Source organism: Salvia hispanica, chromosome 6, assembly GCF_023119035.1.
Source record: "Salvia hispanica cultivar TCC Black 2014 chromosome 6, UniMelb_Shisp_WGS_1.0, whole genome shotgun sequence".
In the NCBI taxonomy this organism is placed as follows: domain Eukaryota; kingdom Viridiplantae; phylum Streptophyta; class Magnoliopsida; order Lamiales; family Lamiaceae; genus Salvia; species Salvia hispanica.
Window position 1 is genome coordinate 27,430,630 of NC_062970.1, and position 14,064 is coordinate 27,444,693.

Sequence of the window (14,064 nt, forward strand, 5' to 3'; positions counted from 1 at the left end):
TCTTTTCTACTTTTACACTATAGATAATGTTAATAATAAAATCTGTAGAATTTGAACTGGGTTATTTGAGATGTATATTGAATACTTTACTTAATAGTACTCATTATGATTTATGAAAATTTGAATGAATGATCAAAACAAGTACATAAGTCTATGCTCAAAGTTTCATCTCTCTATGCCTTTGATATAACCATTAATTCTGAGTAAGGACAATATATCAAAATTAAAAAAAAAAAAACAGAAAATATACAGTTATGTTGAGAATGTTTGGGGTGTCCTTATCTGGCCTCCAAGTCAGTAATGGTGATTGTTTCCTTCTCTGACTTAATACATGATGGCGAAGCAATATTTCCGACAGGCACAAGGTTTGATCTTCTCTCCATGAAAAACCCGGGCTCTTTTGGCTGGGGTAGATTTGCTCCATCACTACTCAACATTGGAATCACTGATGACATGGTTGGCCTATCCTCTGCAAATTTCTGAACACATAATAACCCCACTTGCATGCATCTCTTCACTTCACACTCCTTAAATGTATCATTCAAACATTCATCCATCAACTCTACAATCCTGTTTTCTTGCCACAGCAACCATGCCTGTCACAATAATAAACACCCAAATTATTTGAACTTATTCTTATAAATGAAAATGCAATGAAAGTATTTATGTATATACATGGCCCAAGAGGTTATGATAGTGATCTGAGTGCTCATATCCTCTGTTCCTTTTCCCGCTGATTATCTCTAACAACACCACTCCAAGACTAAAGATGTTTGATTTCTCCGAGTATTTCCCGTCCATCAAATATTCGGGAGCCATGTATCCACTGCACAAAGTTATTCATCTCAAGGCCATTCTACAAAACAATGGACTACTTTGATCATATGAAGGAAGCTTACTATGTTCCAACAACTCGTTTTGATATAGCAAGAGACTGATCCTGTTGGAAAATTCTTGCTAGCCCAAAATCTGATATTTTTGGAGTTAAATTTCCATCTAGTAAAATATTGCTTGTTTTAAGATCCCTATGAATAATCTTTAATCTAGAATCGTGATGAAGATATAGCAATCCTCTTGCGATTCCCATAATAATATCATAGCACTTAGGCCATGTCAACAGTGTTCTTCGACTGTGATCTGCAAACATAGAACAAACACCATATCAATTTTAACAGTGGATGAAGGATGTATGTAGGGGATTTCACAGATAGATTAATTAGAGTTTACCAAAAACAAAATAGTCGAGGCTTTTATTTTGTAGGTATTCATAGATTAGCATCCTTTCCTCTTCTTCAATGCCACATCCCAATAGTCTGACGAGGTTTCTATGTTGAAGTTTCGCAATCATCATAACTTCATTTCTAAACTCTTGAATACCTTGTCTTGAACATCTGGACAATCTTTTGACCGCAATCTCTTCTCCAGATGGCATGTTTCCCTGCTTATTCATGCATGTAAAGATTCTGAATTATTGTTTCGTACAACTTCAGCACTCTAATTTAGTAGTAGATAACCTTGTAAACAGGACCAAAGCCTCCAACTCCAATTACGTTTTCCATGGAGAAATTATTTGTTGCTTGCACAATAGTTGCCATTTTGATCACAGGTAATTCTAGATCTTCATTATTCTCTTTCACTGCTATATTAAGCAAAATGTAAAATAATTAACTTGACTTCCTGTTTTGAGCATGAATAAACTATCTTTAAAAGATTACTACAAAAGTTGATTTGTTACCTTGCCTCTTTAGTCTTGCCAAATAAAGTACGCCTCCATTGATAAAGGCTGAGATGAGAACACCCGAAGCAATCGATATCAGTACTATCTCCATAGGCCTTTTCTTTTCGTTCTCCTCCTCTAAACCCGTGTTAAAATCTACAGGAAAAACCACCAGTCATGTCATATGGCTTTCATTCCTTTGCTGTGTAAAGTAGTTAGGAGTTACCTAGTTCAGAAACTGGAACACGGACATAGACGTTCTGCTTACTATCCGCTCCAGAATGTTGTTTGATGTCAATGAGGTCACCGAACCACATCAAGCAGCCAGTGCCTCCGTTAGTAATGAAGGAATTAGCATAAGCCGTGCAACTAGAGTTTTTTAAGCACTCGACTTTGCACTCATCAAGGCTCATGCTTGTATTTAACCGAAACCTTAACAAATCAGGATACTTGACCCCTCTCACTTGTCTGAATCCATCTCCGCCATTGTAATTCAACGGTTTAATTCTTTTGCATCCACCCGACCAATCCTGAAGATCCCAATCCTTTTGTAACTTTGGAGCAAATCCCCCTTAAACAGTCGCATCGAATTAGTCTGTCGGATCTGATCCAGACACAGTTAGGACCACAAGCAGAATATTCATCGCATGTATCCAAGGGAAACATGGTGGCAAGATTCCACTTGCCTTTCCTGAGATTGAGAGTATGGCGCTGAACTGAACCAGATGTGTGTAAAGTGGATCTTACGAAAAGGGATGTCTCGTAGGCCTCTTCAATAGATATCAGCCTGTCTTGTTTGAACACAAAGAATGGTTTAAAAATGGGATTCGGATATCTTTGATAACCGGAAAAATGCATTCCATTCCACTGTCCAAGTCGGTATCGCTTTCTTGCCCCTTCCAGAACAACCATATCAGCCAATCCCCGGTTTTGGATCTTATAAACAAAATCACCTGGAGAAGGATCATCTGGACTTGTCCATGACGTCAAATACTTTTCGACGCCATGATCATCATCGTCCACCAGCACCATTCCTGGTAACACCGTGTCAGTTGATAGTCAAAACTCTGCCATAGGTACTCTTCTGTTGCTGTGCTCGTGTCGTCTACGAGAACCAAGTTTCCCGAGTCCAGGAGGTGTAAAACTGGATTTGAGGCCACACTCGATGAATTTGCCAACCAGATGATGCTTCTGCCACTGCTTATAACAAGACTTGCATTTTCGGAAACCATCAAAACCGGTGATTCTGAGGGAGAGACGGGACGGTTTCTGTTGGCAACCCAGACTATAACATCTGGTGTGCTCTTGTACCATATTCCTAGGAATCTCTTCAATGATTTTCCAGGTGAAAAAAAGCCGGTTTCAAAAACTTGGTTTTGGGAAACAAGAGTCTGCCCAATAACAAGCTCTTGATTTGGAAAAAGTATGTGATTCTCAGATGCCCCAACTGTTAAACTTAGAAAGGCTATTGTATAGAAAAAGATTTGTGCCATGTTAATTACAAGTGCAGCTGCAGAAGACATTTCTTAACCAGCAAATCATATTTATTCCCTTATTTCTTTCATTGAAGTCACTTCAAATTTCCATGCCAATTTGTTGGTAGTCAAAATTGATTTGCACTTTTTTCCTTTCCCATGGAAAGTAAACTCAAACTTTTGACTAACTTGCCAAACTCTCCATGATTTACAACATGTTTAAATAAATTGCAGTTGAATAACTCTTACCCATTAATTGATTGCAATATTGACTTATACAAATGCAAATTTCTCCAAGTGTAGCTCTGGTTCTTTGAATATTTTGAGATGTATATTGAATACTTTACTCAATACTCATTATGACTTATGATAATTTGAATGAATGATCAAAATACATAACTCTATGCTCAAAGTTTCATCTCTCTACCCTTAGCATAACCATTCTTAGTAAGGCCTAATATATCAAGACTTGAAAACAGAAAATATTCATCCATCAAATGGCCTCCAAATCAGTAATGGTGATTGTTTCATTCTATGCTCAGCTGCTCGAACTCTTACACTCACAAAAGCAATGAAACCGAGCACTATGGTAAAAAAATAACTGCGCCATATCTGCATCTCCGGAAATAACTCTGCTAACCCCCTGAACAACAATGGAGAAAGGAAAAGAAGGTGAGATTTTTAGGCTAAAGAGTAGAATTGACCAACAACAGCATTAAGGAAATTCTTCTTCTGTATATGACAGACGAAGGGAGACTGGCTTATATAGCGTAGGTAGATTTATGTTAGAGATTTAATACTATGTATGTTTTTGTAACAAGTTAAAATCTGACCTCGAAAATTTGAGTGTTAGGAATATGGATATCCCATTTACACAACTCTTGTGTTACAATTGCTGAATGATCTCATCTGGCCTCCAAGTCAGTAATAGTGATTGTATCATTCTCTGACTCAATATATGGTGATGTGCCGCAACTTCTTTCCATAAAAAACCCGGGTTCTTTTGGTTCGGGCAGAACTGCTCCATCACTTCCTAACATTGAAACCACGGACGACATGACTGGCCTATCCTCTGCAAATTTCTGAACACACAATAACCCCACTTGCATGCATCTCTTCACTTCACACTCCGCAAACGTATCATACAAACATTCATCCATCAACTCTACAATCCTGTTTTCTTGCCACAGCAACCATGCCTGTCACAATAATAAACACCCAAATTATTTGAACTTATTCTTATAAATGAAAATGCAATGAAAGTATTTATGTATATACATGGCCCAAGAGGTTATGATAGTGATCTGAGTGCTCATATCCTCTGTTCCTTTTCCCGCTGATTATCTCTAACAACACCACTCCAAGACTAAAGATGTCTGATTTCTCCGAGTATTTCCCGTCCATCAAATATTCGGGAGCCATGTATCCACTGCACAAAGTTATTCATCTCAAGGCCTTTCTACAAAACAATGGACTACTTTGATCATATGAAGGAAGCTTACTATGTTCCAACAACTCGTTTTGTTTTAGCAAGCGACTGATCCTCTTGGAAAATTCTTGCTAACTCAAAATCTGATATTTTTGGAGTTAAATTTCCATCTAGTAAAATATTGCTTGTTTTGAGATCCCTATGAATAATCTTTAATCTGGAATCGTGATGAAGATATAACAGTCCCCTTGCAATTCCCATGATAATATCATAACGCTTAGGCCATGTCAACAATGTTCTTCGAGTGTGATCTGCAAACAAGAACACCATATCAATTTTAACAGTGGATCCTGTGCTTGAGAAGTTACATGATGGAAGTACGGGATTTCACAGACAATTCTTTAATTAGAGTTTACCAAAAACAAAATAATCGAGGCTTTTGTTTTGTAGGTATTCATAGATTAGCATCCTTTCCTCTTCTTCAATGCCACATCCCAATACTCTGATGAGGTTTCTATGTTGAAGTTTTGCAATCATCATAACTTCACTTCTAAACTCTTCAATACCTTGTCTTGAACATCTGGACAATCTTTTGACTGCGATTTCTTCTCCTGATGGCATGTTCCCCTGCTTATGCATGTAATGATTCTGTATTACTGTTTTGTACAACTTCAGCAATCTAATTTAGTAGATAACCTTGTAAACAGGACCGAAGCCTCCAACTCCAATCATGTTTTCCATGGAGAAATTATTTGTTGCTTGCACAATAGTTGCCATTTCGATCATAGGTAATTCTAGATCTTCATTATTCTCTTTCACTGCTATTAAGCGAAAGGAAAAAATAAGTAGAGCCTCACTATTAACTTCACTTTCTGCTTTAAGTACTGAATAAAGTATCATTTGTAGAATGCTGCATAAGTTGATTCTTTACCTCGCCTCTTTAGTCTTGCCATTAAAAGTACGCCTCCGTTGATAAAAGCTGAGATGAGAACACCAGAAACAATCGATATCAGTATTATCCCCATAGGATTTTTCTTCTCCTTCTCCTCCTCCTCCTCTAAACCCGTGTTAAAATCTACAGGCAAAACCATAAGTCCATATCATTTGGCTCTCATTCCTTCTCCTCTAGTTTTATAACATGATATACAAATATCTTGAACTCCATTGACAGTAGGACTTGTACTTTCTCTTACAAATTGTTCCTATGCTTATTTATATTGGTTTTTGCAAACACATTTGATTCACAATATGCATGTACATGTACTATATCTCATGTTAAGGGAATTTAGTTATGAGAAAATTACCTAGTTCAGAAACCGGAACACGGATATAGACGTTCTGCTTACTGTCTGCTATAGAATGCTGTTTGGTATCAATGAGTTCACCGAACCACATCAAGCAGCCAGTGCCTCCATTAGTAATGAAGGAATTAGCATAAGCAGTGCAAGTACAGTTTTTTAAGCACTCAGCTTTGCACTCATCAAGGCTCATGCTTGTATTTAACCAAAACCGCAACAAATCAGGATACTTGACCCCTCTAACCTGTCGAAATCCATCTCCACCATTGCAATTCAATGGTTTAGTTCTAGTGCATCCACCCGACCAATCTTGATGGTCCCAATCGCTTTGGAACTTCGGGGCAAATCCCCTTAAACACTCGCATCTGATTGGCCTGTCGGATCTACAGATACAGTTAGGACCACAAGCAGCATATTCATCGCATGCATCCAGGGGGAACACGGTGGCAAGATTCCACTTGTCTTTTCTGAGATTCATCGTATGGCGCAGGATCATACCAGACGTATGTAACGTTGTTCGTACCAAATATGAGATCTCGTAGGGCTCTCCCAAGGAGACCAACCTCTGTTGTTTGAAAACAAAGGCTATCTTGAAAATGGGATTGGGATATATTTGATAACCGGAAAAGTGCATTCCATTCCACGGTCCAAGCCGGTATCTTTTCCGTGCCCCCTCAAGAACCACCATATCAGCCAAGGCCAAGCCTCGGTTTTCGATCTTGAAAACAAAATCACCTGGAGAAGGATCATCCGGACTTGTCCATGACGTCAAATACTTTTCGACTCCAGCCTCACTATCATCCACCATCTCCATTCCTGGTATCAAGGTGTCTGTTGGATAATCAAAACTCTGCCATAGGTACTCTTCTGTTGTTGTGCTCGTGTCGTCTACAAGAACCAAGTTTCCAGAATCCAGGAGGTGTAAAACTGGATTTGATGATGCCACGCCTGATGCATTATTCGCCGACCAGATGATGCTTGTGCCACTGCTTATAACAAGACTTGCATTTTCAGAAATCATCAAAACTGGTGATTCTGAGGCAGAAATGGGATGGTTTCTGTTGGCCACCCAGACTACAACATCTGGTGTGTTCTTGTACCATATTCCCAAGAATCTATTCAAAGATTTTCCAGGCGAGAAAAATCCGATTTCAAAGACTTGGTTTTGAGAGATCAAAGTGTGGCCAAAAGCAAGCGTTTCATTTGAAACAAGTCTTTGATTGTCAGCTCTTACACTCACAAAGGCAATGGAGTAAAGCAGTGAGGCGACAACTGCACTGAAAATTAGTTGCGCCATTTACAAATCTAATCACTCCGGAAATGAGAAGAAGATGAAGAGTGAGTGTAATAAGTTTAAAGGTTGGAATTATATTTCTAATCAAAGTTGGATTTGTTTTCTTTCCTGATTTCGGAATTTCACATGCACAAGAAATTAAATCTTGTAGTATGTAATAATTAGTTTGAATTTGGTGAGAGAATGTAAGGGTTGTGGGGCCCTTAACCATCTTAGGTATTTGGTGAACGGCAAGCAAAGGTGAGGTGGTCTATTAAGTAGTGATTGATTTTTAGAATTTGGCGATCAGAATTTATGTTGAGGTTTCATACAAAGATATCAGTATGTATGTTTCTAGAATGATAGCCTAAGCAAATGAGTGAACAAAAATAAGTGAGCAAATTGGATTGTATTAATTGGTATCCTTATCACAATCACAAGATTTGGAGAAGGGCATGGGAAATATTTTCGGAGCTAAATTAAAGCCAAGAGAAAATCCAGAGACAATTGTAAGAATTTCAACAAGAAGCACAATTTCATGCAAGACCGAATAGAGGCTCGATTTGATGAGCTAGTTCGGTTAATCAGCAACATCAAGAGCGGAACATGCGAGACAAAACAACCCCAGCAGAGACCGGCGGTGTAAAATATAATCAGAATGCTCCGGAAGACTGTCTAGGGCCTCATAGAAATGGAGGAGCAATTGCTGTCCAAAGACTGTCAACAACTTAACACCAATTGAATGTAAACTTTCTTTGCATACGAATTTGCAGAATATCTTCATCTGGCCTCCAACTTAGTAATGGTGATTGTTCCATTCCCTCACTCAACAAATGGTAAAGTAGTACTACTGCTTGAACTTCTTCCATAAAAAATCCAGGCTCTTTTGGTTTGGGAAAACATTCTCTGACTTGATATATGATGCTCAGCTGCTCCAACACTTCCACTCACAAAAGCAATGAAGCTGAGAACTGTGGTAAAAAATAACTGCGCCATGTCTGCAGCTCCGGAAATTAACTCCACTAACCCCCTGATCAACAATGGAGAAAGGAAAACAAGGTGAAGTTTTTAGGTTAAACAAGTACTAGTATATTCCATTCAAAGAGTAGAATTTACCAGCAACAGCATTAAGGAATTCTTCTTCTGTACACGACACACAGAAGGGAGCCTGGCCTATACGACTGGAAGATCACAGCGTAAGTAGATTTATGTTTGAGATTTCATATGTATGCTCTCATCTGGCTTCCAAGTCAGTAATAGTGATTGTTTCATTCTCTGACTCAATATATGGTGATGTGCTGCAACTTCTTTCCATGAAAAATCCAGGCTCTTTTGGTTCCGCCAAAACTGCTCCATCACTTCCTAACATTGAAACCACACACGACATGGCTGGCCTATCATTTGCAAATTTCTGAACACACAGTAACCCGACTTGCATGCATCTCTTCACTTCACACTCCTTAAATGTATCATTCAAACACTCATCCATCAAATCCATCATCCTCTTTTCTTTCCATAGCAACCATGCCTGCCACAATCAATACTTGTCCGTTTATTTTTCGATTTTTCTTATAGTACTACTAATATGTAACAACTTCTAATAAATTTCCTATATTTTAAATGATACTATCAAACTATTAGCATACATGGCCCAGGAGGTTAAGATAGTGATCCGAGTCTGCATATCCTCTGTTCCTTTTTCCACTTATTATTTCCAGCACGACCACTCCAAGACTAAAGATGTCGGATTTCACTGAGAATTTCCCATCCATTGCATATTCCGGAGCCATGTATCCACTGCAAAGAGTTATTATTCATCTCAAAGCAACCTATATATAATGAAGTAAATTGACGACATAAACAAATCTTACTATGTCCCAATAACTCTTCTTGTTTTCGCAAGGGATTGATCTTCTTCAAATATCCTTGCTAAGCCAAAATCTGATATTTTTGGTCTTAAATGTCCATCTAGTAATATATTGCTTGTTTTGAGATCCCTATGAATAATCTTTAATCTGGAATCGTGATGAAGATACAGCAGCCCCCTTGCAATTCCCATGATAATATCATAACGCTTAGGCCATGTCAATAGTGTTCTCCCACTGTGATCTGCAATCAATAAATTGAACGTGGATGAGTTTTTCTTGTTGAGATATGGCAGGATGGGATTTCACAAGCAAAATAATCAATGAAGGATATACCAAAAATAAAAAGATCAAGACTTTTATTCTGCAGATACTCATAGATTAGCATCCTTTCTTCTTCTTCTTCAAGGCAACATCCCAATAGTCTTACAAGGTTTCTATGTTGAAGTTTTGCAATCACTGTAACTTCATTCCTGAACTCTTCAAGACCCTGTTGCGAAGATCTCGACAATCTTTTGACTGCTATTTCTTCTCCTGATGGCATGTTCCCCTGCTTATGCATGTTAGCGTACAAGTAAGTACGTCAAAGTATTGTTATTGTACAACTAGATCACTCTCACTTACCTTATAAACAAGACCAAAACCTCCGGCTCCAATCATGTTTTCCTTTGAGAAATTATTAGTTGCTTGCACAATAGTTTCCATTTTGATCACAGGTAATTCTAAATCATCATCATTCATTCTTACTGCTAAAAAGATAGGAAAATGAATAAAATAATTCAGTATTAGCCTAAGTTTACACTTTGAACATGAATCAAGTATCTTTTCTACAGCAGTCTAGTTGTTACCATGCTTTTTTCGTTTCACCACAAAAAGTACACCTCCATTGATAATGGCTGAGATGAGAACACCGAAAGCAATTGATATTAGTATTAACTTTGTAGGCCTTTTGTTTTCCTTCTCCTTGGCCGCCTGAAAACCCACGTTAAAATCTGCACGCAGAATCACCCGGTTGATCTGATTCCAGCTATAAGAGTACTGATGCAAACAACTAACATTTGCAATATTGAAATGAGTTACCTAGTTCAGAAAGTGGCTGACGGATATAGATGTTTTGGTTAGCATCAGGTGCAGAAAGTTGTTTGGTATCCATGAGATCACCGAACCACATCAAGCAGCCACTGCCCCCGTTGGTGATGAATGGATTAGCATATGCGGTGCAACTACTGTTTTCAAAGCACTTAGATTCGCACTCAGCAAGGCTCATCGTTGTATTCAACCAAAACCTTAACATTTCAGGATACTTGACCCCTCTCACCTGCAGAAATCCATCCCCACCTTTTCCATTCAATGGTTTAGTCCTATTGCACCCACCCGACCAATCTTGGACGTCCCAATCATTGTGGAATTTTGGAGCGAATCCCTTTAAACACTCACATCTAATTGGCTTGTCAGGTCTGCAGATACTGTTAGGACCACAACTAGCATACTCATCGCATTTATCGAGAGGAAACATGGTGGCGGGATTCCACTTGTCTTTTCTGAGATTCATGGTAAGGCGCACGAGTGAACCGGATGTATCTAGAATGCTTCTTGTGAGAAGTGAGGTCTGGTAGGGGTCTCCAACGGATATCAACCTCTCGTCTCTGAAAACCATCTCCGGCTCGTAAATGCTATTGGGAAAGTTCAGAGCACCACCATAGTATTTCCCATTCCACTGACCAAATCGGTATATTTTGGCTGCCCCTCTCAGAATCACCACCTCAGCCAATCCCCAGTTTTGGATCTTGAGAACAAAATCACCGGGAGATGGATCATCCGGACCTCTCCATGATGTCAAATGTGTTTCCACACCGGCTTCACTGTCATCGACTATTTTCATTCCTGGCAACATGGTGTTGGTTGGATGATCGAAACTCTGCCATAGCACGCTCTTGTCGTCTAAAACAACCAAGTTTCCGGAATCCAAGAGCTGCAAAATTGGATATGTTGCATCCTCTGATGAAGTTGCAGACCAGGTAATGCTTTTGCCACTGCTTATGACAAGACTTCCGTTTTGGGAAAGCATCAAAGTTGCATCCTGTAAAGCAGTGATGGGATGGTTTCTGTTTGCGACCCAGACGACGACATCTGGTGTGCTCTTGTACCATATTCCCAAGAATCTATTTAGAGATTTCCCCGGGCGGAAAAAGCCTGTTTCGAAAACTTGGTTTTGAGATATCAAAGTATGCCCAATAACAAGTGGTTGATTTGGAAAAAGAGTGCAGCCATCAATTGCTCCAACTGCAAAACGCAGAGAGAAGATAAATGTTGTGAAAAACAAGTATGCCATGTTCTGGAAATAGTTATGCTTATGACTCTTTTGAAGAACAATGCCATAAAAAGAAGGAAGTATTACTACTATAATTGTAATAAATTTACAGGATGAAAGAAGTCTAGTCAATGAATTTGATATTTTAGAAGTGTAAATCATTTTTTCCATTCATACTTGTCAAACCTTGACCTAATATTTTGTTATCGGAGAATTTTGTTATCAGAGTGTTGTTGGAGTTGTGATTTCTTGCGATTTATTAATTTAAATAATAGTCTTTACGTAAACTACTGGAAATTATATTTTATAGTAATGTTCTTAAATACGGTTGAAGTTTTCCTTATGCGATTTTTTCAGATTGGGCTTCTGTTTCATTTGGAGAAAAGTCATAGCACGTGCATGGGTTTTGTATTATTCGAATGAGATGTGTATATATAATATATTCAATTGACGCCTATGCTTCGTATATTGAATGTGAAAATTGAAATGCTATTTGTCATCAATCAAGAAGTTTTGCCGATTTTAAGCTTTCTCGTTGACTATGTATTAACAAATTTAGTAGGTGGTTTAAACAAGTTCTTTATGTAAAAAATTTGGTAAAACTCTCTATAATGATTAACACTAAGAATAACGGAGGAGTATAAATGGTAGATCGGAAACATATCTTAATTCATATAGAATTGAATGGTAGAATTGGTTTATAACAATTATTTAATTTTGAGATATGACATAAACGCTTTGTCAACATTAGAATTAGTCTTCAACTGCTCCTTCTCCTTTATTTGTGAAAGAAAAGTCAATTTCCATCTCGGCCAGACATATTGCATTTCGTAGAAGTTAATTCATTTTTCTTTTGAGGAAAATGGAAGGTGAATGCACCTTATAATTGCTTTTCAACATCATGAAAGCATACATCTTTAACTTTGGAGTTTTACTATTTTAAATTGTCAACCAGAAAATGTATATATTAGATACATGAAACTAATTTATAAAATAGAGACCCCAACTAACAGCTGATATAACAAAAGAACATTAGAATTGATCCAAAATTCATGTGATTTTTCCCAGCTAGTACAAATCTCTGCTTTCGGTACTCAGCTGTCTATAATTGAGACTACCTACAATCAAGATGGCAACTATTATACAACAACAAATAATTTCTTCATTGAAAACATGATTGGACATGGAGGTTTTGGTCCGGTTTATTTGTATGGTCATACATGCATAAGCAGGGGTACATGCCATCAGGTGAAGAAATCACAGTCAAAAGAATGTCGAGATCTTCACAACTTGGTCTTGAAGAGTTCAGAAACGAAGTAATGGTGATTGCGAAACTTCAACACAGAAACATTGTTAGACTTTTGGGATGTTGCATTGAAGAAGAGGAAAGGATTCTGATCTATGAGTATCTCGATAATAAAAGCCTCGATTATTTCGTTTTTGGTAAAGTCTAACTAGTAGTATTATTTTGTTTGTGAAATCTTATACTATCTCTTTGAAAGAGTTAACATTCACATGTTTCAGATCTGAGAACACTTTTGACATGGCCTAAGCATTTCGATATTTGTTGGAATCTATATCCGGTCAATGGACTTTGACCAATTATAATTTCAACGAGACATTTAATTTTGTAAAATTAAATGATATAGTGTCGATCTACGTTCGGAGTAGATGACCGTGGTATATTTATTTTCTCAAATCCGATTCCCGGTGAGTGAGAAATAATTGTTTAAAGTTGTGCAAAAATTGCAAACTTAATGAGCTATGAGAGGAGATTAGGGAATAATTAAGAGAGTTAATTATCCCACATTGAAAGTTTCAACCTTATTAAACTAGTATTTAATAAGAAGGATTATTACATGTAATAATTATAGTGGACTAAGATGGGCTGTAAGAGCGCACACGCGCGCGCCGCCCGCCGCGAGCCACGTGCCTCGAGCCTCGAGCCTCAAGCCCGCGCCCGTGCCCTTGTCCTTGGCAATTGGTCTTTGGGCTGTTCTTTGGGCCTGGTGCTTGGGCCTAGTTGCGGGCTTGGCCCAAGTCTAGTGGGTCTAGTTCTTTTTAGACCACCACCGTTTCCACGTCAGCGAGCCAAGCGGGATGCCACCTCGTCAGTATGACGACGCGGTAAGCCAACGTGGCTGACACGTGAGAGTCCACGTCGTGAACGAATCTAGAAGCTTCTAGACTCAGCCTTCTGCCCTCTCCTCCATCCAGTTCGTCGGAGCTCTGCTGATCAGCGGTGCTGCTTCATCAGAGACGTAGCCGTTTTATCTTTGGGGACGAAACGCCAATCCGAAGAGCACTACCGGGGGCGTATCTCGTCTTGCGGAAAGAGGCCTCCTCGACTCGGCTATTTCCTTTTACGGTTCATTAGTTTCGAATTTTCCGTTGTAATTTTCGTTTCAGTTCTTCTTGTATTCCTTCTTGTAATCCCTAAATCACCAACAATCGCAAGACGAGATATAACTTGCTTTTGAAGGGATCTGGACCTAAAACTGAAACTAAAACTTTCGAAACTATAATTACCTTTGCTGGAGATGTCGACTGAATTCAACACCGCCGCTTCCACCACTCCGGCCACCACCGCCGCCATCATTTCCTCCACCATGGCATCCACCACGATGATGCCAACTCCCGGGCTCTATCCATCTTCATCAACAACCCCTTGGGTGCATACTACTACCCAGGGGCTC

The 14,064-nt window shown here is 38.7% G+C and overlaps 3 protein-coding genes across 9 annotated transcripts; all 3 read right to left on the bottom strand.

The window, feature by feature from the left end:
• Positions 1 to 264: 264 nt before the first annotated feature.
• Positions 265 to 2,749, bottom strand: LOC125195049 (G-type lectin S-receptor-like serine/threonine-protein kinase At4g27290). Its single transcript, XM_048093253.1, has 8 exons — positions 2,404 to 2,749; positions 1,944 to 2,288; positions 1,736 to 1,873; positions 1,515 to 1,639; positions 1,228 to 1,438; positions 900 to 1,137; positions 676 to 826; positions 265 to 596 (listed from the first exon to the last, which is right to left on the bottom strand). Exons 1-8 carry the CDS (start codon positions 2,747 to 2,749, stop codon positions 279 to 281), a joined length of 1,872 nt encoding a protein of 623 aa, XP_047949210.1. The 3' UTR covers positions 265 to 278.
• Positions 2,750 to 3,602: 853 nt separating this feature from the next.
• On the bottom strand, positions 3,603 to 7,279 carry LOC125194462 (G-type lectin S-receptor-like serine/threonine-protein kinase At4g27290). 5 transcript variants are annotated; one of them, XM_048092692.1, is made up of 9 exons: positions 6,164 to 7,279; positions 5,926 to 5,983; positions 5,553 to 5,600; positions 5,318 to 5,442; positions 5,038 to 5,248; positions 4,695 to 4,932; positions 4,471 to 4,621; positions 4,026 to 4,391; positions 3,603 to 3,835 (listed from the first exon to the last, which is right to left on the bottom strand). In XM_048092692.1, exons 1-8 carry the CDS (start codon positions 7,214 to 7,216, stop codon positions 4,098 to 4,100), a joined length of 2,178 nt encoding a protein of 725 aa, XP_047948649.1. In that variant the 5' UTR covers positions 7,217 to 7,279; the 3' UTR covers positions 3,603 to 3,835; positions 4,026 to 4,097. The 5 variants fall into 5 exon arrangements, with proteins under 5 accessions (XP_047948649.1, XP_047948648.1, XP_047948647.1 ...); XM_048092691.1 differs by having other exon boundaries at positions 5,318 to 5,439; positions 5,926 to 7,279; XM_048092690.1 differs by having other exon boundaries at positions 5,926 to 7,279.
• Positions 7,280 to 7,586: 307 nt separating this feature from the next.
• On the bottom strand, positions 7,587 to 11,468 carry LOC125194464 (G-type lectin S-receptor-like serine/threonine-protein kinase At4g27290). Of its 3 annotated transcripts, none has more exons than XM_048092695.1 (8): positions 10,138 to 11,468; positions 9,906 to 10,049; positions 9,682 to 9,803; positions 9,394 to 9,607; positions 9,064 to 9,301; positions 8,839 to 8,989; positions 8,309 to 8,720; positions 7,587 to 8,222 (listed from the first exon to the last, which is right to left on the bottom strand). In XM_048092695.1, the coding sequence occupies exons 1-7, from the start codon at positions 11,387 to 11,389 to the stop codon at positions 8,427 to 8,429; spliced, it is 2,415 nt and encodes an 804-aa protein (XP_047948652.1). In that variant the 5' UTR covers positions 11,390 to 11,468; the 3' UTR covers positions 7,587 to 8,222; positions 8,309 to 8,426. The 3 variants fall into 3 exon arrangements, with proteins under 3 accessions (XP_047948652.1, XP_047948651.1, XP_047948653.1); XM_048092694.1 differs by having other exon boundaries at positions 9,682 to 9,806; XM_048092696.1 differs by lacking the exon at positions 7,587 to 8,222 and having other exon boundaries at positions 8,582 to 8,720; positions 8,839 to 8,945; positions 9,682 to 9,806.
• Positions 11,469 to 14,064: the final 2,596 nt, after the last annotated feature.

Excerpts from the sequence above, each read along its gene's own strand:
- LOC125195049 (XM_048093253.1), bottom strand. The coding sequence starts at position 2,749 with ATGGTGCTGGTGGACGATGATGATCATGGCGTCGAAAAGTATTTGACG. Across the intron at positions 827-899 it reads AAACGAGTTGTTGGAACATA|TGGATACATGGCTCCCGAAT; the intron begins GTAAGCTTCCTT and ends AACTTTGTGCAG. Across the intron at positions 597-675 it reads ATCATAACCTCTTGGGCCAT|GCATGGTTGCTGTGGCAAGA; the intron begins GTATATACATAA and ends TTATTGTGACAG.
- LOC125194462 (XM_048092688.1), bottom strand. The coding sequence starts at position 7,216 with ATGGCGCAACTAATTTTCAGTGCAGTTGTCGCCTCACTGCTTTACTCC. Across the intron at positions 5,249-5,317 it reads GCTTCGGTCCTGTTTACAAG|GGGAACATGCCATCAGGAGA; the intron begins GTTATCTACTAA and ends ATGCATAAGCAG. Across the intron at positions 4,622-4,694 it reads AAACGAGTTGTTGGAACATA|TGGATACATGGCTCCCGAAT; the intron begins GTAAGCTTCCTT and ends AACTTTGTGCAG.
- LOC125194464 (XM_048092694.1), bottom strand. The coding sequence starts at position 11,389 with ATGGCATACTTGTTTTTCACAACATTTATCTTCTCTCTGCGTTTTGCA. Across the intron at positions 10,050-10,137 it reads TCAGCCACTTTCTGAACTAG|ATTTTAACGTGGGTTTTCAG; the intron begins GTAACTCATTTC and ends TTCTGCGTGCAG. Across the intron at positions 9,807-9,905 it reads GGTGAAACGAAAAAAGCATG|CAGTAAGAATGAATGATGAT; the intron begins GTAACAACTAGA and ends CTATCTTTTTAG.